Raw genomic sequence first — 25,772 nt, 5'->3', positions numbered from 1 at the left:
ATATCTGTGACCAAGCCATTTCTTGGCACTAGAACTGCTCTTTTACTTAGACAAACTTTGCAAGTGTTTATCCACATATCCCATCATTCCATTGAAGAGGTATGAGGCCACAGGATATGCAGCCAGATGTGTAGACAGAGTGCTGTTGGAGGTACCAGGAACAATAGTCAGTGGAGAGTTTATGGTGCCAAGCACCTTGAAGGACCATAGAAGATAAGAGCATGAAACTCAAATCATTACTGAAGAAGTTATCTGCTCAGAAAAGCACCTACTGATCTTGTGGATATACATTTGACTCACTTTTAGAGGCAAAACATGGAAATTTTTACAGTTACGTAAAGAACATTGATGTTAACTACAAAACCATTAAATATTCTACATGCATTACGGTGCTAGAGGTCAGATGTTGCTTTTTTTTTTTCCCCCCCTCAAGGTGGAGAATTACCCTTGAAGTTGAAATAAGTTGCCCCTTATTTCTTCACAACATCCTATGAGGTAGATAAGTACTGTAACATCTTTTCAGAATGGGAAACAGAGACAAAAAGAGGTAAATTGACTTGCTTGAGGTTGTACAGCAAATCGAGAAACAAAACTTCAATCATTATCATAGATGCGTCCACTGCAACACAATGGCTTACATCCCAACTTCATCTTCAAGGCTAAATAAACGTATTCATGTACAATGACAAGATACACATAGCCCAACACTAATCTTCTGATAGACTTCTGCTTCAGAAATTACATGAACAGGTGCTACAATTTTGTCATAGGACCTGGATTCCAAAGTACACAATCAGCACAAGCCCTATCATCTGGGCCCCTTATTGTTTGCAAGGCCTTCAGTTAGAGCCTCTCTTGCCTTGTTTCCACTTCAAAATTCTACAGTTAATAAGGTGAATTAAGGGCTAATCCAGGAGCTTTCCCAGTAGGTGTGAAGTCCTATGTTCCACCAGTCATTTCCAAGCAGGCACTAACAAAGCACTTGTTGGCATGTGAAACCACACATACCTGGAGCCAAGGGAGAAAAGTTTCTTGGCCCTGCCAGTACCATGGTGCAAGGAACATACAGCCAACATAATTGCTCTAGACATCAACAGAATCATGACTAGCATGGCATCACATTATCCTGACCCTCAATAATAGTGTCTAAATGCAGTGAGATCTGGGAATGAAAACAAGGTGATGAAAAACATTTGCATGTTGACTTGGAAAGAGTCCACCACAAGGTTGAGTCCAGACTAAAATATAACAAACTTTACACTAAATAAGTGACATCAGGAATTTATCTGTACAGCTGCTGACTTGTTGACATATGCAGTGGTTAATGAATTGTCAGCTCTTAACTGGGTCCAATGACAATGATTTACAAGTACATACCAGTGATAAAATAGTCCAAACTATTTGATACAACAGCTTACCCTCTCTTTATTTAATAAAGTTAGATAAATTCTAAATCTTAACCTTGGTTGAAAATGCAGTGGATCGCTTGATCATACTTACGATCCAAACATACCATCCTTAGGGTTGCATAGTTAAACAGCACATTTGTTTCCAGCATGACTGTAATGAGTTGGTTCATACTTGATCCGATGTGTGAGCCTGAGAAGGTAGCACCTAACACTGGATCTGAAATGGTGACAAGGCTCTATATATTGTTTCAGGCAATAGGAAGTAGGATTAAGGTGCCTTTCCTTGTATAACATATGAATTCTTCATTGCTCACTGATTAGTTGTGCTGTTTGCCCATGTTGGGAATGTGTCCAGCTCAAATATAGGTCTTCCCCATGTGTTGATTGCCAGTGTGACACAGAAGACTCCAATGATATTCATTACTATTCCAGACCTAACCTACAAGGATGAAAGTGCAAACCAACAACAACAACCAAACATCAGCACAGCAAATTATAGCAAGGCATATTCATACCAAAAAAAAAAAATAGAAACCTGGTCAAATTAAAGCATAGGAATAGCCACGGTACCCGCTGCCCTACGTTCTTGCTCAGGTAGAATACCAGGGAACACACTGTCCAAAGCCTTTGAATGCTTTGCTATTCAACAGGTCTAGGATTTAATAGACATTCAAGAAGTTGCTCTTATTAGTTAAAAAGTAGCTTCCATGCCCTTCAAGTCTTCAGTTAGAAAACTGATAATGTTTGGATGTTCAGCACAGAATGTGGTACTGTGTGATCCACAGGCAACCAGAGGACCAAAGTCCAGGGCAACTGGACTTGTTACCTTCTGCTTTCAGCTCTTTTATCTATCTTTGCAAAAGCCCCCGAAGACACTGGAAAGCACCAACTGCATTTTAACCCTTCAGTGTTTATGAGACTTAAATTTGTCAGCTTTGAATTTCAGTTGGACCAGACAGCATGTCTGACAAAGTATATGAGAAAGGTAATGTTGCTACAGAGATGCAAATCTTTACTGTAATAAAGAGAAGGGTGTAAGGTATTAGTTACAGCCCCTAAGAACTCTCAGGTACTTTGTAAATACTAGGCCAAGAAAATTAAACTGCTGTCATATTTCAGGGGAAGTACAATGGAGAGCTTCAGATGAAGACCAGGCAGTTATCTTACCATGTCCAAAACCCGGATGTGGCCATAGGAAAACACTATTGCATTTGGAGGTGTTGCAACAGGCAGCATGAAGGCAAAGGAAGCACTCAGAGTACCCGGCAGCATAACATACAAAGGGTGAATCTTGACAGATGTGGCCTGCAACAAAGCAAAGACAATTATTATGCTAGAAGTGTTCCAAAGAAAAAGAGAACATTTCCCAGACCTCTGAGACACACAGGTTCAGTTAATTCCCTGGTATTACATCACCAGAGTAATTTTCAAGCATTTTATTATGGAATCTACATGCGCTTAAAGATAACTTTGGTTTCTCTCTCCCACAGTACTTAAAAGAATGCTTGATTCTTTCTTGCTCTATGGTATAATTTGGAGTTCTGGTCAAATTTACTCAGCAATCTTTTCTTTGACCTTGGACTGCATTTTTAGAGTGTTTGCTGGGTTAATACAAGGATGGAACTATAATTACAAAGCATGGGGAGTAACACTTTTAGACACAAAGTTACATAAACTTTGTGGGACTCAGAACTGCAGTGACTAGGAGCACAGCACCTTTATTTGGACAATTCTATCCTGATGAAATGACTTAGAATAAAGTGGCTGTACTTTCCAAGTTAAATAACAAAATATCCTATTTTTTTTTTTCCTTCATGCTTGCATTTCCATTCTGGTTAGAAAAGGCAGCAATTGCAACTGCTTTTAGAGCAAAACTTACCACATTTTCCTCCCTAAGGTTTAAAACTGCTGTCTTAACACAGAAAATTATGCATTTCTAATCATCAAGCCCACCACTTTCTGTATTCTAGTGTAAATGATGAAGATTAAGGAACCACCCAAAAGGATGACTAGAAGAAAGCGGTGGGTATTTTTTTGTTTGTTTGTTTTAGATTTTCCAGTTCTGAGTTGCAGGCTCAAATATAAAATGACCATAAATAACTGATGTAGTGTAATCTGTATTAAAAAAAGTGACTCTCACTTCACTTTCTCCACAGCCAAGGGGCACTCCTTATGGCAGGCTTGAAGTGGTTTCCTGAATTAGCTTCTTCCCCCCAAGAAGCCACTATCTCAGACTTCAGGTGTATGGATAGGACAAACTGGATGAAGTCTGCATTCCTACTGCCCATCTGCTTACAATGTTATAAACACAGCAGTAATATTAGGGATATAAATTTGACTCTGTCTACCAACACCAGCTAAAGTCACTGTCTATTAGGGTATACTGTCAGATGGACTACTTCATTACTGGATTTCAGAGTAACATTAGAGCAAAATTCAAGATAGTCAACATGATGTTGTTTTGCCACTGGAGACTGTCTGTTTACTCCTGACCCGTCAGTTGATAGCATAACAAGATGTAAGTAATCTTACCATGGATGAAAAGACAGGTAGGAAGAGGGTGGCTGTGGCAACATTACTGGTGCATTCGGTGAAGACAGCTATAATAAGGGAAAGCACTGTTGCAATGGACCAGGGTGGAATAGATCCTAATGGTGTCATCTGATGACCCAGCCAAGCTGAGAGTCCAGAGTTCTAGTAAGAAAAAAAGTATTTTTTTTCAGTGAGGTTTAGACTCCCTGGCTCAGGAGCAGAAAACTTATGTGTAACATTCCTAACAAATAATGCTCAGTGGCTCCCAAATTATATAATTGCCCCTCGTGAATGTACAATAATCTGTCACAAACACTAAAAGGAATTCTTTGCCAACTGGACATAACACTTAGCCACACTTCCCTGATTTTCCTAGAACCCAAATACTTGTTCGTGTTTTGGTTACTTTTTTTTTAATAAGAAATAATAAAAGAAATAATTATTGCTGAGACTACTGCAGATGCTTAATGAATCGCTCACAAGGTTCCTAGAATGCATTTTTAATGGTTCTGAAGATAACGATGCTATGAGTATGAGTATTCTATGTTATGAAAATACAGCAGTTGATTCAAAGAGCTTACAGAGCCTTTGACTTGATAGCTTGTAGTGTTCCAGAGCTTTAATAATGTACATATGGTGAACATAGATAAATGTAGCAGACCAGAGCTTTAATTTACCCCATTGTTTAAAAACTGTCTAGGCACAAAACTTAGATCTGAATACAAACTTCTCCAAAGCATGACACTCTTGATATCCAAGTCTATGACTTAGACACATCTTAGTATAATGAAGTAAAGAGCCTCAAGATCCTTTCCTGTTTGTGGAATACAGCTGCCTTTTCTATGACTTTATGAGCACAGGATCAAACAATGGACTTATGGAGCACAGCATATTGCCTGGCAACAGCCATTCACAATAGATTCAAGAAATCTCACTGTATGTGATTTTTTGAAATTATCTACTCGCAATCATTTTCTTCCTGATCTGTTCAGAAATAGTTTGGTTTAAATGTGAAGATTTATGTCCTTTAAGCAAACCTCAAATGGTTCTGGAAATCTTACAAGTGTTATTTATGCTTCTATTTTTTTTCTAGTCAGGGATGGGATCAGAATGACAATACAAATAAGAAAAGCTGCTCGTCTTGTCTGTGCAGCCAATAAAGGTACCAAGACATCCAGGGCTCAGATAAATTAGACAAACTTGATCAGTGCATGCAAGTTCCTGGAAAAGAGGCAGAAATATTCACCTTTCCTCTTTATTTTTGCTAATTTGTGTCTACCTCCAGATGCAAACGTTTCTACTGAGTTTGGCTTTGGGTGCATGCCCAGTAATACAGGACAGGAAAACAAACCAGGCAAGTCCACCTCTGAGTTAGAGAAAAATAAAGATCAGAACATACTGCGCTTGCATCAGCCAAAGCAAAACCTCCTCCCAGCAGCAGCACAATGCTCCAGGGCATCTTCCTCTGAACCACATTCCAGTCTAGCAGTGGGGCTGATAAAAATGGCTTTTTAATATCTGAAGTGAGAAATGAAAAGTAGAACATATTTCAGGAGGGTGAAGCCATTTTGTCTCCAGTTCTTTAAGATACAAGGGAAAGGTCCAGCACAAAGGGGTATGTTACTGAGAAACCTGCACGTGTAAGAGTAAGGATAACACATACAAGCAGGGAGCTTGCCCCAGCCCTGCACAGGATGTTTGTAAAATGAGGTATCCTGAAGAAATGCATGCAAATCAGGAGTATGTTTCTACCATGTTAGCTGGAATGGGGTAACTTTCACAACATTACAATGCCTCTTTTAAATACCTTCTTCAGTTTGTTCAGTGTCCGACATGCTTGAATTCCAGCCTATGAATTTGGGTTTATTAGCAGGAAGGATAAACAGTAGCAGGGCAATAAACACAGCAGGAGCAGAATCAGTGATATATCTAAAGAAAAGAGAAGATGCTTAGAAAATAAGACATCTGTCTTCCAGAAGATGGCTGCCTTCCAGCTTTGCAATCAGTGTTCCTTATCATTCTGTTTGGGGTTTATATGTTACCAAAACAGATTGCTAGTTCATGACTGAGGTATCTTAGACCTGCCACAGCACCAACATCATAAATGAAATCAGCACACTATTAATCAAAATCACATATGAAAATAGCCTCTGTGGGCACAGTTACCTCTCTGGGAGGAAGCCAAGACTCAAAGACTATGATCCAGTGATTTGCAAGAAAATTACCTGAAAGATTTTCTTATCACACATTTTGTGTTCTTAATATGCCACATTATATAATATTAGGTGAAGAAGCTATTCAAAGCAAATAATCTATTTCCCAGTCGTTTCTATACATAATATTTTTTAAGAGATGACAGTACCAAATACTTAAACACCACAGCTAATCGTAACTCACACAAAGAAAGCACTGACATGTACTTCTGTGTGACAGAGGCAAGCATTGCAGAATTTTATCTTCCTTTAGGAAGCTCCATGTCCCAGACTTCAACCTTCATTGCAATACAAACTGTCAAACAGTTTGTGGATTTCATACATGAGAGAGAATCCAGCCCAACAAACAAAATTCAAATACGGTTCGAATGAATGACTCCCCAGTCAAAACAGAATATAAGAGAAGGAGAGTCTGATTCCCATCCAGGGGAGTACAGAATGAAAAAAAAAAACCTCAAAACTTACTTTTCTCCTTCTGGGAAGAGCCTGCTAGCCCAGCCTTTCACAAAGCCTGGGTGTCTGGAGAACCACAAGAGAACCAGCAAAGCAAACATCACGAGGACATTGAATTCAGCATAAGAGATAGGGCCTAATTTCTTCATTTCTGCTTTCAGCACGTTGTATGCAGCTTTTTCTTTAGCAGTTCTCACTGTCCCACATCCCCAGCTTTTTTTAAAGCTTTAAGAAAAGGGAGAAGAAAACACTGTAAGCATTAATACACTGAAGCTGTCCCTTCTGCAGACAAGGGCAGACTAAAGCAGAGGGTAGGAACAGATAAATGGTAGCAGTGTCAATGTATTTCACATGCACGTGCCGATTTTCACAGAAAAATGGAGTCTGTGAATGGATGTAAGTCTGTCCAATTTGGTGCAACCTAGTGTGAAAAACTCAGTCTTGAATCAAGGGCAGCAAAATATACACATGCTCTTCTAGAACTGAAATTCTCAGATTTTAAGTTGAAAAAGGCAATTCTGTCTGAACATTAAGAATGTCTTACACTTTTGCCCCAGTATGATTCTCCCCAAACATAAAAGGTTTCCGAGCATCAAAAGTTGCTGTGAAATGCAACTGCTCCCAGTTACAGAATGAATAACCTGTCAGTACTTTTGTTTTATCTAGAAACTTGTGAGTAACCTGATCTGCATTAGCTGAGTGGTTTACATGATATGAAGTAGTTAAATGCTTACTTGAATCCCATGAAGGAACACTGAAGCCAAAGCCAAGCTAGTACCAACATCAGAATCATGTTTGGGAAGGCAAACCCAAACCAGGAAGCAAAATTCACAACGTCATTATTGTCGGGGTATAACCTGAAAAGAAAAATGCTTTCTGTATTAATGTCAAAACATTCAGTAATCTGCCCTCACTTCACTATGTTGTGGTGACAATTAGACATCTAAAATCAGGACAACAGCTCTGGATTTCAGAATAGAACTTAAATGATACTCTGATAAATTTCCCTACATTCTACTTTAAAGCAGACAAGAGCTCATGCAGATATTTTAGGTCACAGTAAGACAAGCACTACTGAAAGATCTCTACATCTGCTCATTTATTCTATGATGTAATGGTTTTTCCCCCTCCCCCTTCATAACTGTAATAGTAGAACAAGAATTTTCTTTTGAAGTTAACAGCTGCACTTCTGCTCACTTCAGTAGAAGACAAAGTTGCTACTTGGCTCAAAAGACTGAAACCAGTGTTTTACAAACAACAACTTCTTCCCTGCATCCATGGCTAGAGAAGAAATAGCAATAGCAAGTTTTCAACTAGGTAATAAAACCAATAGATAATGTAGCTGCTGCAGCTTAAGTACTCCAGCAGAAGGATAGAATGTTTATCAACTGTTGTGGAGTCTGCAGAATTTCCACTACAGAGAAGGTTCATCTAAATAAATTCCTGTAGCCATTAGACAGATCAATATAACAGGAAAGGTGTTACAACAAAGGTGTGATGACAGAAGGACCAGCACAATAGAAAAGCACTATAGAGGAAGGGAAGAAGATTGCTTACCCATATCAGAAGATTCCAGGCTCATAAGGGAAAGCACCACCAAGGAGGAACCACCAGAAAGAAACCCTCTGCCAGTGGCAGCCAGTCCTTAAATGAGGTCTAAGAGAGGTGCAGCCAGGCTCCACCCCTTCCTGTCATACAGGTAAATTGCCTTCACCTGTGCTTCCAGGTTTGACCTGGTCCTTTCCCTAGGTGCTCAATGAGTAGTTCAGGCCGTGCCTCAACAGTTCCCATCTTAGAAAAGATTATTTTGTGGATAACTCCTTTCTTTTACAACGATATCTATATAGTTTACGCAGCCACAGGGTGGAAAAATAATAATACAGCAGTGGCTAAGCTATTTTTACATCTTTTCAGTGTGTTTATGAGAAGAGTTAATCATACGCTCTTCTCAAGATCCTCACTGCAGTTGCCCTGTTCATGTGCTGCATTTTACATGAAAAAGAGGAGGCAGAAAAACCAGTATCTCATATTCAGCCAGCTGTCTGTCTGAATATCAGCAAGTATTTCTAAGTTTCTCAGGAGATCTATAGTGCAATCACACAGCTACCTAATAAGTGCTGGAGCAGAAAAATAAGGCCCATCACTTTACACACATTTCTTATTTTCAGTTCATCAGCTGGTTACTGAATAGTTTAACAACTGAAATGTCTACTATGACTTTAATATGTTGGTCACAAAAATGTATGGCAGTAAAAGTAAAAGAAACAGCAAGAATGACTTACTGATTCATCTGGCCTTTCAATACCATGTTTGGCCCTGTTCCAGTCAATGTTGCCGTTCCTCCAATGCTAGCAGCATAGCACACACACAGTGTCATTCCCTTACATATACGTTTCTTCATTTTCTTTTCCTCAGAAGATCTGGTGCCATCAGGAACTTGTCCATTGCTTATGACTAAACACAAAGAGCACGATTTGCCTCAGGTGAAGTTAGGGAGGTATAAAGTTGGGGTCAGGGCCTGCAGACTCAGTTCTTCCAGTTTGTGCATGCCACTTATTTTAAAACCCCAGAGAATACTTCCCCAACTATTACAGAATTGTGTTCATGAGGTGCTGAGGAGAAAGGTTGATAATCTGGCTCTACATGATCCAAGGATGCTGTTGCCCATCTTGGTGCCACAGTTTCTAAGCAGCAATTTCCTATTTCACAGAGAGGCTCACCATCACCCAGAAATTGTAGTCATGAGAATCCTTTCAATACCACAGTAAGAACCCAAGAAGTTTTAGCAGCTGCAAATATGACAGAAAACAAAGCAAAACAAAAACAAAACAAAACAAACAAAAAAACCCCAGAACCAAAACCACTCCAAACATAACTCTGGCCTGGCACAAACTTTACATCAGTGTGAAATTCTGCTGCTGTGCCCATTCTGCTCTGAGATTAACAATTTAATCCTTACATCTGACTGGACTGAGTGAGACAATGAATTTATAGCAATTACAAACAATTCAACAATAGCCAGGGGTATTCTTCACTCAAATTTGTTGCTTTCATTGCATGTTAGAGGTAAATTAAGCAGCAAAGCCAAGTAGTCTTGGCTTCTTCTAAGTGTACAGAAATCCAGCAAAATTATTACCTCTAGTCTAAGTGCAGAAGTTTTCGAGACTCAAGAATAAACACTAAAAACAGCATTGGCAAACTTAAAAAATTATCTTAATACAACTGTTTGGAAGCTAGCGATGAGAAAACCTACAGAGCACTCTCTGGCCTAGTAGTATTCCCTTGAGCTGTATGAGTTACATAAACACATGCAATTGCACCTGAGCTTTGCACAAGTGTGCATTCTCCCTTCAATAGTGAGGCAATACATCACACAACCAAAAATCAGAGAATGCTGTTGTATCTCAGCTATGCTTCCAAAGTCCAAACAAATATAGCAGTTTAGTCAATATCACAACAGGGTAACGACTGGCACATGTGAATTGCCTCATACACTGCATCTTCCACAGACATATGGTCCTTCTGTCCCAGACAGAAGGTTTGAAGTGTGCGACATGCTATGCACTACCAATCTTTGAACTCATTCTTGTACACAGTCACACAGGGAATCATGGCTGATCAAACTGCTAATTCAGTGAAATCACATCTCCATGAAAATCCCCAAGACAATTCTTCCTTCTGTGAAAGAGAAAGGCATCACAGATCGATATTTAATAGTATTTAATATATAGCCCTCTGTACCTGCACAACAGAGCAGTGAATTTGGAGGGACTAAATATGTGAGCTGTGAGTGTAAGAAATTCAGTGGAATCAACTCATTCCTTTAGCAGGCCCTTACCCTGCACTGGAGTGGGATCTGATGCATTCTTTTCCTCCAGCTCAATCACTGTATTTGTTTGGCCAGTTGCTTGTTCCATCATGGTCACATCATTCTCTGTGTTGTCCATTTGATCCAGGACAGCCTGAACAATGGGAACCATCATAGCAGTGGTGGCTGTGTTACTTATCCACATGGACAGGAAGGCAGTGACTATCATAAATCCCAGCATGAGGCTGAAAAGAGAGAAACAAACAGAGGAGAAAGGAGGAAAAAACAGACACTGCTAGGCTTTGTAGTTACTGTAATTTAGAAACCAGAGTCCAGACAGGGGTGCGTGTAGTCTCTGATAATACAAAGCAGGGACAAATTCCCTCCTAGCTCTGCCATCTTCATTGAAGAAATCCAAGAAAGGCATCTAGCTCCTTGATCTGTGCATGATTAAGTCTGCACCACCTTGTTCCCAGTAGCAAGAACCCAGAATTTATCCAGATTAAAATAAAATGAAATGGCAGCTCTGTAGAAGTGAACCATAAAACTGTGCTGCTTTCCTGACTATTGTCATCATGATTGAAAACTGCTTTTGCATCTTGTAAACATGGCTTTATCTATAGATGCAAACTAATGGATACTGGATGCTCTTCACCACCACCACCTCTGCAACACTTCTGGCTGTGTAACTGGCACCACTTAAGCATGACAGAAGGAGCACATGGCTTTTAGGTGAGGACAATGTCTCCATTCACACAGATGTTGGTGGGGATTCTGCCTCACTGATGAATTCATGTCATGATAAAAGGATTTCATAGGAACTGTGAATGCCAGCGCATACACTAATAGGTCAGCTGGGTAGCAGCAATACAGGTGAAATGATAGCTTTGTAGTTGTACAGAGATTCAGCCTAAAACAAGAAGGAAGAGAAAGATTTATCTCATCTGTCTTCAGACAGGAACAGACAGGTATTTGGATTCCACTCAGATATTTACTGCTTTGCAGTTGATAAGCACTTCTTGCGCACAAATCATTTGTCCTATTATAGACAAGTCTTTTCTTTTTTGATGACTATATAGACAGTCTAGCTATTTGAATCAGAAATGAATGCTTGTGTTTTGAAAACTGAATTCCACTGAATAATCTTATCCAAGAATCAAACCGTGGACCCAATGGGAAATGTGAGAGACCCTCGGGACTGGTGCTGACATAAAAATGAAAGTATTTTCATGCCATTCAAGTCAGTTAGCAGACTTGCAGTCACAGGCACCCTCCCATTATGATGATTTTGGTTAAAGGCCAAATAAACTCTTCCTGCAGAAAACTTCACCTCTGGAAACTCTGTACAAGTGCAGCAAAAGAGCTTCTTGGAGCTTCCCTCCTCCACTGACCCTTGAACATCATACCTAGGTCTCTGCTAAACTAGTACAGGTAAAGAAGAGCTAATGTAACATTCTTACAGTGCAGGCTTCACCCCAAGTATCAGCAGGACTCTCAGCGCAATCCTTTTGTGAAGATTCCACCGTTCAACAGAAATTGCAACAATCAGCCCTCCAACAAAGAGCATATTTGTGTCATTTAGATACTGCAAGCACACCTGTAAGACAAAGAAGATAGATAAGGGGACCAAATCTTGCCTCTTGCTAGTTTCACTAGTACTTCCTGCCTTCCCCTCAAAGCCATTTAGTGCACCAGGCCTCACCCCAACATTGCCAGAAAGAGCAGTGGCAGCCTTAGAACTGCCTCCAGATTCCAGAACTCGATTCCCTTTCTTAGTGCTGAACAGCCTAAACTGGGAAAAAAAAAAAAAATTGGTAGAGGCTCAAACTATTATGTAGGTACCAGAAATGCTAAGCTCCAAAATAGATTTCCCAGCACCTCTAACAACCTCACCCATCCTAACTAGTTAGCTGGCCAATAGTAAACCTGGGCTACAGTACCTAAATGCAGTGTCTCTAGGGGTAGGGCTAAAGCACTACCCTTCCACTAGCACAAACAGCAAATTATCCTTTAGCAGCATGAGCTTCAAAGGGGACACAGTGTACTTACTGGCATTGTACTGTCCACCCTGACAGAGGAAGTTTGTCTCATGCATTCTGAAATCTCCCAGAAGATGTTAGCAATGCTCTCTAACTGGGTGGATTTTCAACATACAAACTGCTGGCACTATTGGGAAGTTTTCCAGCAGGATCCATGCCCAGAGGACATTTCCCTCTACCACCCCAAGCCCCACATCCTTAATATTTTGGGAAAATACATATTTTGTTCAGCATCTTCCCATACCCTGCTCAACATGTTCAAAAACAGCACAACAGAAATGGAGTGCTTTCCTACAAGTGGTGGATCAGAGCAATGGATATCCCTTTATCAGATAAGGATGGAGTATGAACTGTTCCTTACTGATTTAGAGCTCTGAACTCCGAGCAGAGGGAAAAATACCACTGGCATTAGGGAAGTAACAGCCAGTGGGATAACTTCGGTGCACCAGTAGACAGCCATGATGATGATGATATATGCACATTTGGCTTCCTGCAATATAATGGAAGACACATATAAGCATAGAAAACTATTCTTACAGGTAAGAAACACACTGCTATCTCTTCTAAGGGTACCAAACATTCAATTGTCTGTAGCTTAACAAGTTACGCAGAAATAGGTAGGGACACAAGGATTTAAACTTGTACATTTTAAGTCTTGTTCAGAAGTCAGTTGCATAAAAAGTCTTTTTGACCATGGTGTGTTTTCTAATGCTTTTACATAAAATGTAGGGCATGAAAAAAAGAAGCCTTCCACTAGGTAAGCCAGGTAAGTATAGTTTGCACTGTGCAATTACCTCTTGGCAGCTGAGGTAAGCAGATTTCACATCTGGGTGCCAAGAATTTTTAACGGTGTTTGAGATTTGGGCATTTCTATTTTTAGTGAACTATTTTTAAATGGATGCCTATAGATGTGTATTTCCCTAGTATAGGTGAGTAAACTGGTTGACATTCACATGTATTTGAAGTGTGTCTTAGTAATACACTTGAACCCAGAAACTGTATCACTGAACAATTTAGAAGCATAACTCTTACCATATAGAATTCTTAGAATTTAGAAACCTTTTTTTTTATTATTATTATTTTATTTATTTATTTTTGAGCAGCTAAGGACATATGAAGTCTTAACTTGCTTTCCCAAATCATACTGTTTTTATCTAATAAGGGAATTCCTTCATCCCCTGTTATAACATGACTCTATACCATTAGTCACACATTTCTCTAACCTAGGCTTTCTTGCTTTGTACTTTCAAAATTGTTAGGAGAAGCAAGCATTCATTAGCCTACAGTAAATGGTGTTTTAAAGTCAAAGCATTCTGTTCAGTTTGTTCATATTTAGGGTATGTGTTTATAGGATCTGATTCTAATGCACAAATGGGACTTTATTGCAAAAATAAATGGTGTTACAGTGATATTTAAAAACTGCTGTAAGGTTATATTTACAAACAGGGAGGAGTTTATAGAAAGAACAGTTGAAGAATCAGAAAACAGTCCTTGTAAGTAATTTTTTTTTTCAGGTTTAGAGAAGATTAAATTGCAGGACACGTTTTGAAAGAAATGTTTCATTAGAGACCAGAAGATATAAGACAGATCCTATTTTAATTTCTTTCCTTGATAAATAGGAGGTGAACTTATGATTGAATTTAAGCTGTACAACAGTAACTAAGTGCAAGAAGAGACTATAGTTAATTTATTTGGCAAGATGAAAGACATACAGACTACTCTAGAAGAATATTACTTTGAATGAAACAACACAGAAAAAGCTGTGGAGAGTAAATAATTTACATGAAGTTCAAAAATACAGCCATGTTTATAAATTAACTCAAACAATCACATCAATTTGAACAACCAAAGTTCTGAGATTAAATAAGTAGCTGTATCCATATCTATATATGTCAGTGATTTATGGGAATAGTCACAAAATGTTTCTTTGGTGTGTCTGGACAACCCAGCGCAATTACTATGACTTGTCTTCTCACCGAGAGCTGAGAAGCAGCCACTGATGGAAATGGCACCCTCCCATTGTGTAATATTGTAATTTCCCAGATGAGACTGATGACACAATATTCCTACAGTTACTGGAAAACTGAAGAGATTTTTTTTTTCTTTTTCTTTTTTTCTTTTTTCTTCCTCCAGGAAATTGTCCTAGTATTGATCACAATAGTGCCAAACAGCCAGAAATTCCTTTCCTCGAGGCACCAGCATTCACGCAAAGAGCGAGGCTGTTTTTAGACAGCTAAGCCAGAATGCCTGGCAGTTTTGTTTGTAAACAGGTTTAAAATACACCTGCACAACACTCTTTCTGTAGTTTAAAATATATGGATCAATACACTCAGAATAAAGACTGCATTTAGCCCTAGAATAGCTGAAGCCCTAGTAGGCGAAAATACTGTAAACAGAGGTTTCACATTTTCCCAGGAATGCTACAAGGTTTTAAAGATAAAACTCTTGGTAGCTCATTCCAGCTTTATGCTGGTGTAACTGTGCTGAAAGCAAAGGAGCTGTGACACCCCCATCACCAGAGGAAGATGGATGTGGAGTACACTACATTCAAAGCCATCTTATAATCACTGCATAACGCACAGCGCATGGCTTTCTACTGCTTCACTGGATGAAGAATGGCACTCAGGAGCACTCTTAAAAGCATGTGTGTCTCAGCAGCAGGCCTGGAGAGCACAGAATTACCCTCCTTTCAGCCCGCTAACTGCCCACTGACAGTTATTCCTAGATAACCTGGAGTGCAATTCTACATATCCAAGCCAAGTGTGCATATATTTATCTCTGGGTCAAAATGGATTGTATCCAATTTGCAAGACAGTTTGGGTCTGTGGGAACCCAAGTCCTGGCACTGGCATATTCCTTCGGATGAACAGATGGGCATGGGGCTCCTGTTCTGGGCTCCTTATGTGAGCTCCACTGCCTAGCACCAACACCATTTGAAGATCAATAGGAGCAAAAGCAGTAGAACATATCCCTGAGCCCCAGGACTGAGAGGCTAATTGAGCTGTGAAGAAACTCCTCTGAGACAGGGTGCCAAGAAGGTGCTACTTCAGCACCCACTCAGGTGGCAAAGGAGATGCAGCGCCAGGGACTGAGCGGGCAGCGCTGCGCACAGGGAACTCCCGCCCTGGGGAGATCCCCACACGAAGGAGGCGAGCAGGCCAGGCGCCCAGCAAGCCCGAACCGCGCCTGCCTGTCGCGCTGGGTCAGGGACAGCTGCGGGGCTCAGCCCTGGGGGCGGGGAGCGGGTGGGTTCCTTCGGGGCAGGGGGTCCCCGCACAGACCCCGCAGGCACTTACCCGCGTGGGCACAGTGATCGGCAGCGGCAGCAGCAGTAGCGGTGCGAACAAGAGGATAGCGAAGGACCGGTACCTCAGCAGGGGCCGTGGGCACATCAGGGCCATCTTCTGTGGGGAGACACGGACAGGGCGAGAGCAGCACGGCACCCGCTTCCCGCCGCTTTAAGTAGTGGGCGGCAGGGCCGCAGCGGGAGGGACATAGCGGTGGGCGACGCGACCCGCCCGCGCCCTGACGGGGCACCGGGTCCGCCCGCGCCCTGACGGGGCCGGGCTTGCGCGGAGCGGTGTGGACACGGCCCACGAGCGAGGTAGCGGGCGGGGAGGTGCCGTCGGGCGCCAGCCCAGACACCGTGGCCCGCGCCCGCCCTCCGGAGTGGAGTCGAGCGGCCCTGCGGTTCCTCCGTCCCACAGACAGCCCAGGGGGACGCGGAGCAGGTGTCCACAGACCCTGTCCGACAGCTGTGAGATCTCGGCGGGAGCTGGAGTGAGGCTGGATCTATCAGCTCGGTTCGTATGGGGTCCTGTCCATAACGTAGGGCTTTCCACTCTCTCCATTCCTCTCAGCGAACAAGGAAAGCAGCTCGGTAGCCGTGTTCCAAATTCTCACCCCAACTGGGAGAATGCTCAGGAAAATCCCTCTGTTCATAGTGTCTGCAAAAAGCAGCCAGGGACTACTGATTCTCCTAGTGCACGTTACCTGCAGGAGCAAATACTGACCCAGACTTCTCCAGGTGCAGATGCACAGGTTGATGGCAAGGGAGGACCGTCTCTCATTTACACAGTGGCAAGGAAGGACGGAGCTCCCCTGGGGAAATGCAGAGTTAATCCTGCAGCGGGGATCTCCCTAAAACAAAGGTCTGTGCAGGCATGCATGGCTGTGTTTCACTGCGTGTTATTTTGTAAGAGATTTTGTGTCCATGATCTGGGTTAAAAATAACCTAGAAAGGTTAACCAGAAAAGTTATTTTTAAGCTGTGTCGTTTCAGTGATTTATCTACAGTTTAGCCTATGCAGAATCAGAAGTGATGGCACTACTGAGAGGATGGCAAGCACTGTTGAGATGGCAGAAAGAAATGATTGGAGTGGAGGGGGGAGGGATTGGGCACTAGACAAAGGATTTGTTGGTAATTTTTGCTCTGCTTCTGGATGACAAAAGCCACCTGAAATGGAAGGTAGCAAAGATGACAGTTTGATCCTGTGGACTCTGTACAGTCTTACCAAGCAGTTACTCTCAGAAATAAAGAATTTCAGATTCTACAGCAAGTAATGGGAGAGCTCTGACTATAGGTTGCACTGTTTGTCCTCTGTTGAGCAGAGGATCTTAAGCGATTGAAGTTCGAAGCAAGACACTCCAGTGTTACTGTTCTGTTTGTAAAAGCAGTGAATGTTCATTAAGGAAAACAGTAGCCAACTGGATCTGTACAGATTCCAAATATTCAAACTTTTAGCAGCAATCCCCCTGCGTTACTTACCAACAGAGTGGAAACTTCACACCAGCACAGAGCCTAGCAGAAAGTGGGGAATCAGCCAAAACCTGCATTCCCGTGTCCAGTCTCCAGTGAAAAATACTCCCTAGTCAACAAAGAAAAAGGACTACAAGCACTTAAATGAGAAAATGGAATGGGTTAACTCTAGAGGATTAGTAATACAGTTCACTTTGTCTGACAGACCAATGTAAACATGATTTACTATCTTCTGCTGTTCATATAGTGTCTGTTTAGCAGAAGGGGGTAACTCTGGAAGGAGAAAGGGAGGTGTAAATTTAGTTCAGAAAATCTAAATTTATGGCCAATCATTTCCAGCAACTGGCCAAGCTCACCTGATGGCACAAGCTGCCCTAGCTGTCTTGCAGGTTCTTAGCCAGTTGTACTGGGACTCATTGGAGTCTTCTCTCAATTGATTGATCTGGCAAAAAATGAATCCAATAAAAAAAGCAGAGTTTTCTGCTGAGTTATTGAACTGAATATGTTCAATGAAGCGTTCAGTGAGCTTCAGAGCCAGTTCAAGAGACTAGGCCAGTTATGGCTTGAGTGGGATGAGTAACAGAGGCAGAAACAGTCAGCTCCTTTAATTCAGCAGGTTCATAGATGAGTTTAGCAATGTTGTCAACAACATGCAGAGCCTTGTGATCTTCCTTTTTGTATTATAGATACCAGAACAAATGCCATTTACATACGATGTGAGTCACTGTAAAGTTCACTCAGAAGTGGGACACTACTGGAGGCTCATTAACAAACACTGGCCTACATTGTTTGGGTTAGTAGAAAGGGACTGTATGTCAAGTCTTCTTGGGAAGCAGAAATTCCAGGATCAACAATCCAGGTGGAAAAAATAAAAATTTTAGTATAGAAGCTACTTCTCTGATTTTTCTTATCACTACATACCATTCATCCCAATTAGTCTCATTATTGCTGGATATGAATGGTCTGTGGCAAGGAGGCTTTAGAGGCAGCAGGTGATACATAGAATTACAGATAAATGCATTTTCTGCCTTTAATTCAGATGCTGCCCAAGTATACAAGTACTGTTTGCATGTTTAAAAAGCAGTCTGTTTGGTCTAGATAGCTGCTATGCCCCTCAAGACAAAAAACTCTTCACAGTTTCATTTTAAAGTTATTTCAGTGTTGCAGGCTCCCTACAACACACAGAAGTACAAAAGTATAATGAAATTATATTAAATGAGTACTGTAAGACCTCTAATACTTGGCATTGAGAAACAAAAATCAAAACAGCTGACTTTAAGGCATTCTAGGACAGCAGAAAAACATCAGCCTTCTACAGAGGCTTTTGAAAAATCTCATTTTAAAAAACAGCTAGTGCAGAACTTACCTCTCTGTGAAGCTTGTATTAAAAAGGTGCCTAGAAGAGGTCTTGTACAATAATGTTATGCACTGTAAGTTTACACAGAATTTAAATTGAAAGAGTTATTTCCAGCATTCAGCAAACATCACTGCTTTCTTACTTTCTGCTTCCCCTCCAGTCAGTACTTTCACAGCTACTGCCAGTCCCTTCTGTTGCTTTAGGAGTATCTTTCAACTAAGTTCCCAGTGGAGCATCTGATATTTTTCCAAGAAAAGCCCTTTTCAGACTCTGAACGAACAGTCCTTTCAGTACAAACCCTGTGCCCAACAACTCTCTACATAAAAGCCCTCATTATGAATATTGAGTCAGTGGGGCTTTCTCAGTCAGCATGTGTTGCTGATCAGGCATTCTTGACCTAGAATTGGTATTTCTCATATAGTTTGCAAGAAGCACTAAAGCACATTAAAATGTGCACTACATTAAAAAGTAGTGTAGACTAATGACTACAAAAAAGAAAGATGAGAAAAAGAAAAGAAAATGACATAAAATCTTTGATTTGGAATTGGCAATCCTGTAACCTCTCCCTTAGCTGCCATCTCATTAACATATTTGTTCAAAGGACTCTTCTCTGCTTCATTACATAATTTGTATCACAAAATTCATACAAACATTCATTATTCCCAGATCTAGTTAATGGCTTACATGCCTTACTTGCTTACCTTCTTCCTTTTTTTTCCACTCCCCCCCCCCCCCCCTTTTTTTTTCTTTTTCCCAGGGAGAACTGGGGGACAGAGAGCATTTTTTTGAGATGGGAACTGAATTGGGAAATGAACTGGACCAATTTCTGACTAGTGATTGGGACATCTGTTGTATGTACCATTACAATACATTGTACATACACTAGTGAATGATTCTTCCCAACACCTGCAAAACAGAAGTGTTAATATTGTTGCCCTGTTTTACAGATAGAGAAGGTAAATTCATATTTTCTGCATCTCCTGTACTTAGAGTTCCACACCTGGTAGGGTCTATAGTATCAGGGAAGAGCTCCTTATATCACACTTTTGTGAGGTATCAGTTGCAATAACAGATACACAAAATGCTAGGCCTTCATCAAGAGATCCTGGAGATGTGAGTACTGGTATTGAAATGAAGATGTGAAATTCTGTTTTGCTCTAAATGACATTCCTTTATTAGCTCCCTGTGTAAAACTGTACACCTGCATGATCCCCAGCTGAGATCAACTGATGGGCAGGACTTGCTGCACCTGTGGCCTCTTCATGCCATCAGACAGTCCCAGCCATGGCAGAATAGGGAGAAAAGGTAGAGCCAGTTAGCACAGGCTGGAGGTTTCACCTTGCAGACACTGAAATACTGGAGGGGTCCAGGAATAACTGGGGAACACTAGGGTCTGGGAGCCTATAAGGGCAGAGCTGAGCAGCCCTGCTGCAAGGCTTGGTGAGGTGAGGCTGTTGGACCAATGCTGGGCTTCTGCCCATGGTGTTGATAGGCAAATGTTTTCTCTCCACCAGCTAGCAGTTGTTGTCTGTGACATGAGCACTGCTCTGACTTGACTGGACAAGCACCAGGGGTTCAAGGTGGGTTTGTAAGGCTGGATGGTAGTGTAACTGCTGCTCCAGAGGTGGAGGGGGACCACAGCATGCCCCGACCCTCCTTGCTTGCTGCAAATCAATCATGCAGCAAAGGCCCCATAGCCCTTTGACCGAAACATGCTGAGAAAACAGTGGCCATGGTGACATCAGCTAGGCTGTGACAAAGCATGGAACCCAGAGTCACAGTCCACCCTGCAGGTGGAGCCCACCACCTGCAGGGCAGCCCTGCTGGCCAGGGGCTGCCCTCTCTGCCTGCAGTGCCCTGGGGTTTGTATTGTGGTGCTGCCTATCCCTCTCTGCTGGTACCCATCCAGACTACAACCTCGTAAGCTGTGATGTCATAGTTATCATCAAAGTATTGCTGGAGTGAGTTTACAGGTAGGCTGCTATGTAGGCTGTCATGATCCCTGCAAGCAGGTGCTGATGCTACACCTGTACTGCTGCCAGCACAGCTGCAGAGTGATATGGGGCGATGGGGCCCCAGAGTCACTCCAGTGTGATTATTGCCACTCCAGGCACAGAGAGGAGATGCTGCCCTGTGGCCCTGTTTGCACTGGGCAGGAAGGACTGATGGAGGTCATCTGGACCCAGAGGCCTCTCTGAAGCTCTGATGAAGAGAGTATCCCACTGCCACTTGGACCCCCAAGACACAAGGGGTGGGTGGGCAGTTTCCCACCTTCCTCCTCAGGAAACTCTGTGTCCCTGGTGGACACTTGCAGTGGGCAGAAGAGGGCAGAGGAGTGGGGCATCGTGGGGTAGAGGCCAGCTGTTGTCACCCGCCCCCTGGAGCGAGGCAGGAGAACACCTTCATCCCCAACTGCATGTCAGCTCCAGACTGTGACCCTGCCTGCTGTATACACCCAGCAAATACACTGCAATTAAATGTGTTTGATAAAGAAGGGAATTGGTACCTAATAGTTCTTCTAAGGACCATTGAGCTTGTCGGACACTACTGCAGTTCCTTCTTTAAAGCCTTTTTTTTTGGGGGGGGGGGAGGGGGGCTAAACAGCTGCTCTGTTTAGCCAAAGTTATTGCAAGAGGCTTTCAGTTTCTTTTTTTTTTTTCCCTTTCCCCTCTGCTCTTAGAAGAAAAGATATCCAGCAGAATAACAAGAAAAATTATGACTGAAGGGACCAGATTCTGCAAAAACTGGTAAGAGATCTTTCTCCCTCTTCATCCCTACAAAGCATGGGGGTATGCAGAGGTTTCCAGGTTTTCCTTATGTTATCTGTGTCTCCTGTAATAGAGGGGGGGGAGAAGAGGAAGAGCCATAGAGCAGGAGGCTTGTATGCTAGCTACCAAGTCATAAACAAGAAAGATTTTTGATGCATTTTTACATTACAAATTTGCTGCTTATTTGCTGCTTTCCTGTGGAGAGATTTCCACCATAGTCCTGTCCTATGCTGCAGTGGCCCATTTTGCAGAATGCAGAAGGCCCATTTTCTCTTTCTACATTATATCATAGTGGGTAATTTTACAGGACCTGACAGGGGTGTCAGTGCACAGACCATGCAAAACACTGCAGTTGTCTCAGTTTTCCCTCATGACTGATGCTCCTTTATGTTGCTATATTTGTGATTAAGTGAAACTACATCTTTATTTGGGTTAAAATAGAAGGCTAAAAGGGGCCATGAAGATAGCATCAATTGATGTGTCTCAACTAGTAGCTTGGCCACTGGGCATATTATGTGAATGAAGACTGTGAAACACTGCATTTAAAAAGAGGTTTAAAGAGATATAAAACTCAGTGAGGTCGAAGAATAGGATAACCTCAATTTTATTGGATCACAAAGGAAAACCAGTGCACAATCTTTCACAAAGAGAGCCTAAACATTTTATACTAAAAGGTTGTAGGGGATGTTTTGAATAAACTTTGTTTAAAACTTCCAATAGATGTCCTTGTAACTTCTTAAAAACTCATTCTGACAGCAAATCCATTTCATTGTTCATCCATTTCATTGTTCATCCATCTTGACCATGAGAAGCTTCTGCTGATGTCTAGGGCTGATTTCCTTAGGGCATCTTATCTTCCCTAAGAAAACTACAAGAGTTCACTTTTTTTTCCCACTTCCTTGGGCTTATTTTGCTTTAGCTGCCCAGGGTGGGGGTGTTATTTTGCTTTGGCTTGGAGCATGGGAGAAGCTGTTGCTAATTTAAGTTGCCTCATCTCGGACTTTCCATCCACAATGAGAAACCAGCAAATGTGCTGGGGAGACTGTGTCCAGACATGATATCAGAGCTTGGAACAAGGACCCATGCAGAAAACTCAGATTACATCAGCTATTGTGCCTCATATACCTCCTCTAAACAGCAAAACTGGAAGCGTGCATGTCCTTTCAGGCAACCTTCCTGATCTTGTAGGCAAGAAAGGTTGCATGGGTTTGCCTCTAGCTGCTATGTTCCCATGACCATCACTGACTGTCATGTGTCAGGTGCCAGTACGTCCTTCCACAAAGTCCAGGGCTCAATGCAGTGTGTATGGGGATGCACCTATGTGGGTGCTTGGCTGCTGGCCAGGGTCAACCCACTACATTGGTTCATTACTCTTTCCTCTTTCCCATTCTGTTCTTGGTAGCAAACGAGATGTGTCTACTGCCAATTTCTCCCTCCATGAGGCCCACTGCTTGCGGTTTCTCACTCTCTGTTCAGAATGTGATGAACCAGTTGCCAGAAAGGATATGAAAGACCATCAAACAGAAGCACACAAGCAGGTAAGAAATGCTCAGTTTTCTTCTTGCAATCAGCTTAAAGCTCTGCCAGCCTTGAAATACAGTCATGGTACAGTGCCCTCTATTAACTACATATGAACTTCTACAATTGTTTGAGCAGAAAATCTATAAGGGTCTGACATGACCCTTCAGTCCTGGTTACAGCATCTTTTGATACTATTGCACAGGCAGGTTAAGAGTATTCAGCTTACACAATAGTATCCCAGCTCTCCCAGCAATGCAAATTACAGATCAGGTATGGATACATACGCCTACTGCTTGTGAACTAGCCAGAGCATGCAGTACAAAGTTGATGCCTTCTGTTGGCTATTATTCTAGCATTATTTCAACCATAGAACATCAAACAGTGCCCGCTGTAGCATGAATTTAAGTGATCTGATTAGAGAAAGACAGACAATACCTGATGTGATATAAACCTTGTACAAAATTATATCAGTGTTCCTTTTTAAACAAAACTGAACAAGCAGAGTGAATTTATCAGCTTTTCATATCATGAGGCCATGACATTTTTAATATAACATTAGGAATTTTCTATTTAGAGGTACTATATTGAAATGTGAATACCCAAACACAACTTTTTATTCTGTTTTACTAGTTTCATTGTTTTAGCAATTCTGTTGATTTCATTTGTGTGGTTACATGAGTAGCTCTTGTGGCAAATCTCTAGAAAACTAATAAGCTTCGTAAGTTTTAGACTGACTGAATATCAGCCCTACACTTTCAGGTTAAACTTCAGTAAAAATTTTGAATGCAGACTTTGCATTTCACCTGGGGCTTTTCAGAACTGGGTCCTTGCACAGAATGACAACTTTCTGCAGAATCATACGACATATGTTTTCTTCCAAATCACATCAACACAGCTCAGGCTTGAAGAGAGAAAATATTTCACCACTGGCTCTTGATGATTGGGATCAAAATGACAAAGAGATCATTTCAGCAGCTTAAAGTTGTATTTACAACATATGAAAGCACCAACTATCCTCTTATGCTCCCAGTGATCTGCTGTATATTTCACCCGCAGGTCAGATGTAATCTTTGTTGCCGAAGTATGCAGCAATATCAGCTGGAGCATCACAAGGTAAGTACAGAGTGCAGCACTTGTTACTCTTGATGCTGAAACCTTTGACCATCCACCAAGAATCACACTGATGGATTCAACAACAAAAAATTGTAAATCCCTGTCTGGTGTTATGGATCATGAAGAATCTTAAAATTCTCAATAGTGGCAGTGCTTTCACCTACCTTTTTCCTTTGAATATAAGCATATTCCATAATGGTTTTCCACCCAGTCATGATGGTAGTCTATCCCTGGAGACTTTCAAGGTGAGGCTGGATAAGGCCCTGGGCAACCTGATCTAGCTGCATATGTCCTTGTTCATTGCCGGGGAGTTGGACTAGATGGCCTTCAGATGTCCCTTCCAACTCTAAGGATTCTATGATTCTATGTTAACATATTACTTTCTCATCCTTGGCATCTCAGGCTGCTGTTCTTTGAGAGCTGTTCAAAGACCTTTCTGCTCTACTCACACACTCATATCATCTGCTTTTCCAAAGGCGGTTATACAAAGTGAGAGTCACTGCTCACACAAGAACTTAATGCATAAGTGCAAGGCCAAGGAAAGAGCTGAATAACCTGTCTATGCTAGCTTTAGACTAACCATTTCAAGGAACAAAAGACATATTAATTTTCCCCTGGAGGTGGTGAAATACTGGAATTTTCAAGGTGGACTTGTGTTCTGTTGCTAGCTTATAATGACACAGGACATGATTCTTACTTTGCTTTCTTGTATTGCCTAAACCTTCCTAAATTAAAGGTAGCCTAGATAGATGAGCTCTTAACACAGCTATACTTTCTTTTGGCTGTGTAAATACTCACTAGGGAGGACATTCTTAAACAGTCATTTATTGCTTACTATCACAATCGTAGTGATAAAAAATTTGCAATAATTTCCTCTATTTATGTACAGACCAAGGAATGTCACAAACGAGCAATGAAATGCAAAATCTGTGAATTGGAAATGCCCTTCAACAAGCTGCAGGAACACCTGAACACCTGTGCCAGTAGAACAGAGCGGTGTTGGGAGTGTAACAAATATGTTATGTACAAAGACCAGAAAAAACACAAAGATATTTGTCAGAACAGTGGTCTGTCCTATTATAAGGATGTGAACTTTCAAACCAGGAATGCATATACTAATGCAAAATTTATTGACCCCACTGGTGAGTAAAATTTCTCATTGTTACAGACTGATCCATTTCTGTTAAATGTCAATGAAAATTCTCCTGCCATCTCTACAGTTCTCAGTAATGCAGGTTGAAGAATTCTGTTGTTTAACCAGTCACAGTGAAAGGGCCAAGTGTTTCTTTCTATTATGCTGGTTATTGTAAAGCCAGAGTGATTCTACTGATTGCTGGCTCATTGTCTGTGTCCTGTTGTGCAACCATTATAATCTGGAAGAGAAAATCCTTCTATCAGAAAATAAGTGGAGCTTCCTCTTTCCACTTGTCGCAGATAAAATTTTAATTAGCATTTCCTCTTACTTCATATCTAAAGCCACTGATTTCTTAAAGTTGAGAGCAGCTTTATTAGGCCTAAGCTATTGGATGGAATATGTAAAAACAAAATATTCACAAATCCTGACAATGGTTCCAGAAAAGAACAGGAACCAGTTGGTGGTTGGTAAAATACACTATTGCGGGAAAATCCCCTAACAACAGGGATATACAAAGTCCTGGCCTAGAATTAGTTCAGCCAAAGCAGGAGTGAACCATCCTGAGCCATAAACAGGGTGCAGGAGGGACAGATATCCTTAAGTTTTTGGGAAGGGATGTTGGATTCATTTTGAGCAAAACCAAAAGCAAAATTAAGTCAGAACTCT

The 25,772-nt window shown here is 41.5% G+C and overlaps 2 protein-coding genes across 23 annotated transcripts in view; one reads left to right on the top strand and one right to left on the bottom strand.

Moving 5' to 3' along the window:
• Positions 1–1,265: 1,265 nt before the first annotated feature.
• Positions 1,266–18,765, bottom strand: SLC13A5 (solute carrier family 13 member 5). Of its 8 annotated transcripts, none has more exons than XM_046902420.1 (16): positions 18,579–18,765; positions 17,569–17,654; positions 17,222–17,321; positions 15,751–15,858; positions 12,816–12,944; positions 12,118–12,207; positions 11,876–12,012; positions 10,446–10,660; positions 8,890–9,061; positions 7,342–7,464; positions 6,620–6,832; positions 5,749–5,870; positions 5,341–5,459; positions 3,942–4,103; positions 2,577–2,714; positions 1,266–1,848 (listed from the first exon to the last, which is right to left on the bottom strand). In XM_046902420.1, the coding sequence occupies exons 4-16, from the start codon at positions 15,853–15,855 to the stop codon at positions 1,720–1,722; spliced, it is 1,854 nt and encodes a 617-aa protein (XP_046758376.1). In that variant the 5' UTR covers positions 15,856–15,858; positions 17,222–17,321; positions 17,569–17,654; positions 18,579–18,765; the 3' UTR covers positions 1,266–1,719. The 8 variants fall into 8 exon arrangements, with proteins under 8 accessions (XP_046758376.1, XP_046758375.1, XP_046758378.1 ...); XM_046902419.1 differs by lacking the exon at positions 17,569–17,654 and adding an exon at positions 16,448–16,555; XM_046902422.1 differs by lacking the exon at positions 15,751–15,858.
• Positions 16,061–25,772, top strand: part of XAF1 (XIAP associated factor 1) — a 205,585-nt gene continuing 195,873 nt past the window's right edge. For 3 of the 15 annotated variants that reach the window (XM_025142097.3, XM_046902761.1, XM_046902760.1), the window contains exons 1-5: positions 16,158–20,542; positions 21,250–21,316; positions 22,740–22,875; positions 23,915–23,971; positions 24,861–25,113. Coding sequence is in view for 13 of the 15 variants with exons in the window: in XM_046902761.1 (XP_046758717.1) it covers positions 21,285–21,316; positions 22,740–22,875; positions 23,915–23,971; positions 24,861–25,113 (478 nt within the window). In the remaining 2 variants the exon portion in view is untranslated. Of the gene's footprint in view, positions 20,543–20,620; positions 20,821–21,249; positions 21,317–22,739; positions 22,876–23,914; positions 23,972–24,860; positions 25,114–25,772 lie in introns of those variants that run through there. The other 12 variants (XR_006931850.1, XM_046902762.1, XM_040650172.2 and 9 more) reach the window with 10 other exon arrangements.

Source organism: Gallus gallus, chromosome 19, assembly GCF_016699485.2.
Source record: "Gallus gallus isolate bGalGal1 chromosome 19, bGalGal1.mat.broiler.GRCg7b, whole genome shotgun sequence".
NCBI lineage: Eukaryota > Metazoa > Chordata > Aves > Galliformes > Phasianidae > Gallus > Gallus gallus.
The sequence above is the reverse complement of the archived record's forward strand: the minus strand, read 5'-3'. Positions and strand labels throughout refer to the sequence as shown.

Coding starts and splice junctions, on each gene's coding strand:
- SLC13A5 (XM_046902420.1), bottom strand. CDS start 15,855: ATGGCCCTGATGTGCCCACGGCCCCTGCTGAGGTACCGGTCCTTCGCT. Junction 12,013..12,117: donor CTCTTTCTGGCAATGTTGGG/GTGAGGCCTGGT, acceptor TTTGTCTTACAG/GTGTGCTTGCAGTATCTAAA. Junction 10,661..11,875: donor CTTGGGGTGAAGCCTGCACT/GTAAGAATGTTA, acceptor CTCTCTTTTCAG/CCTCATGCTGGGATTTATGA.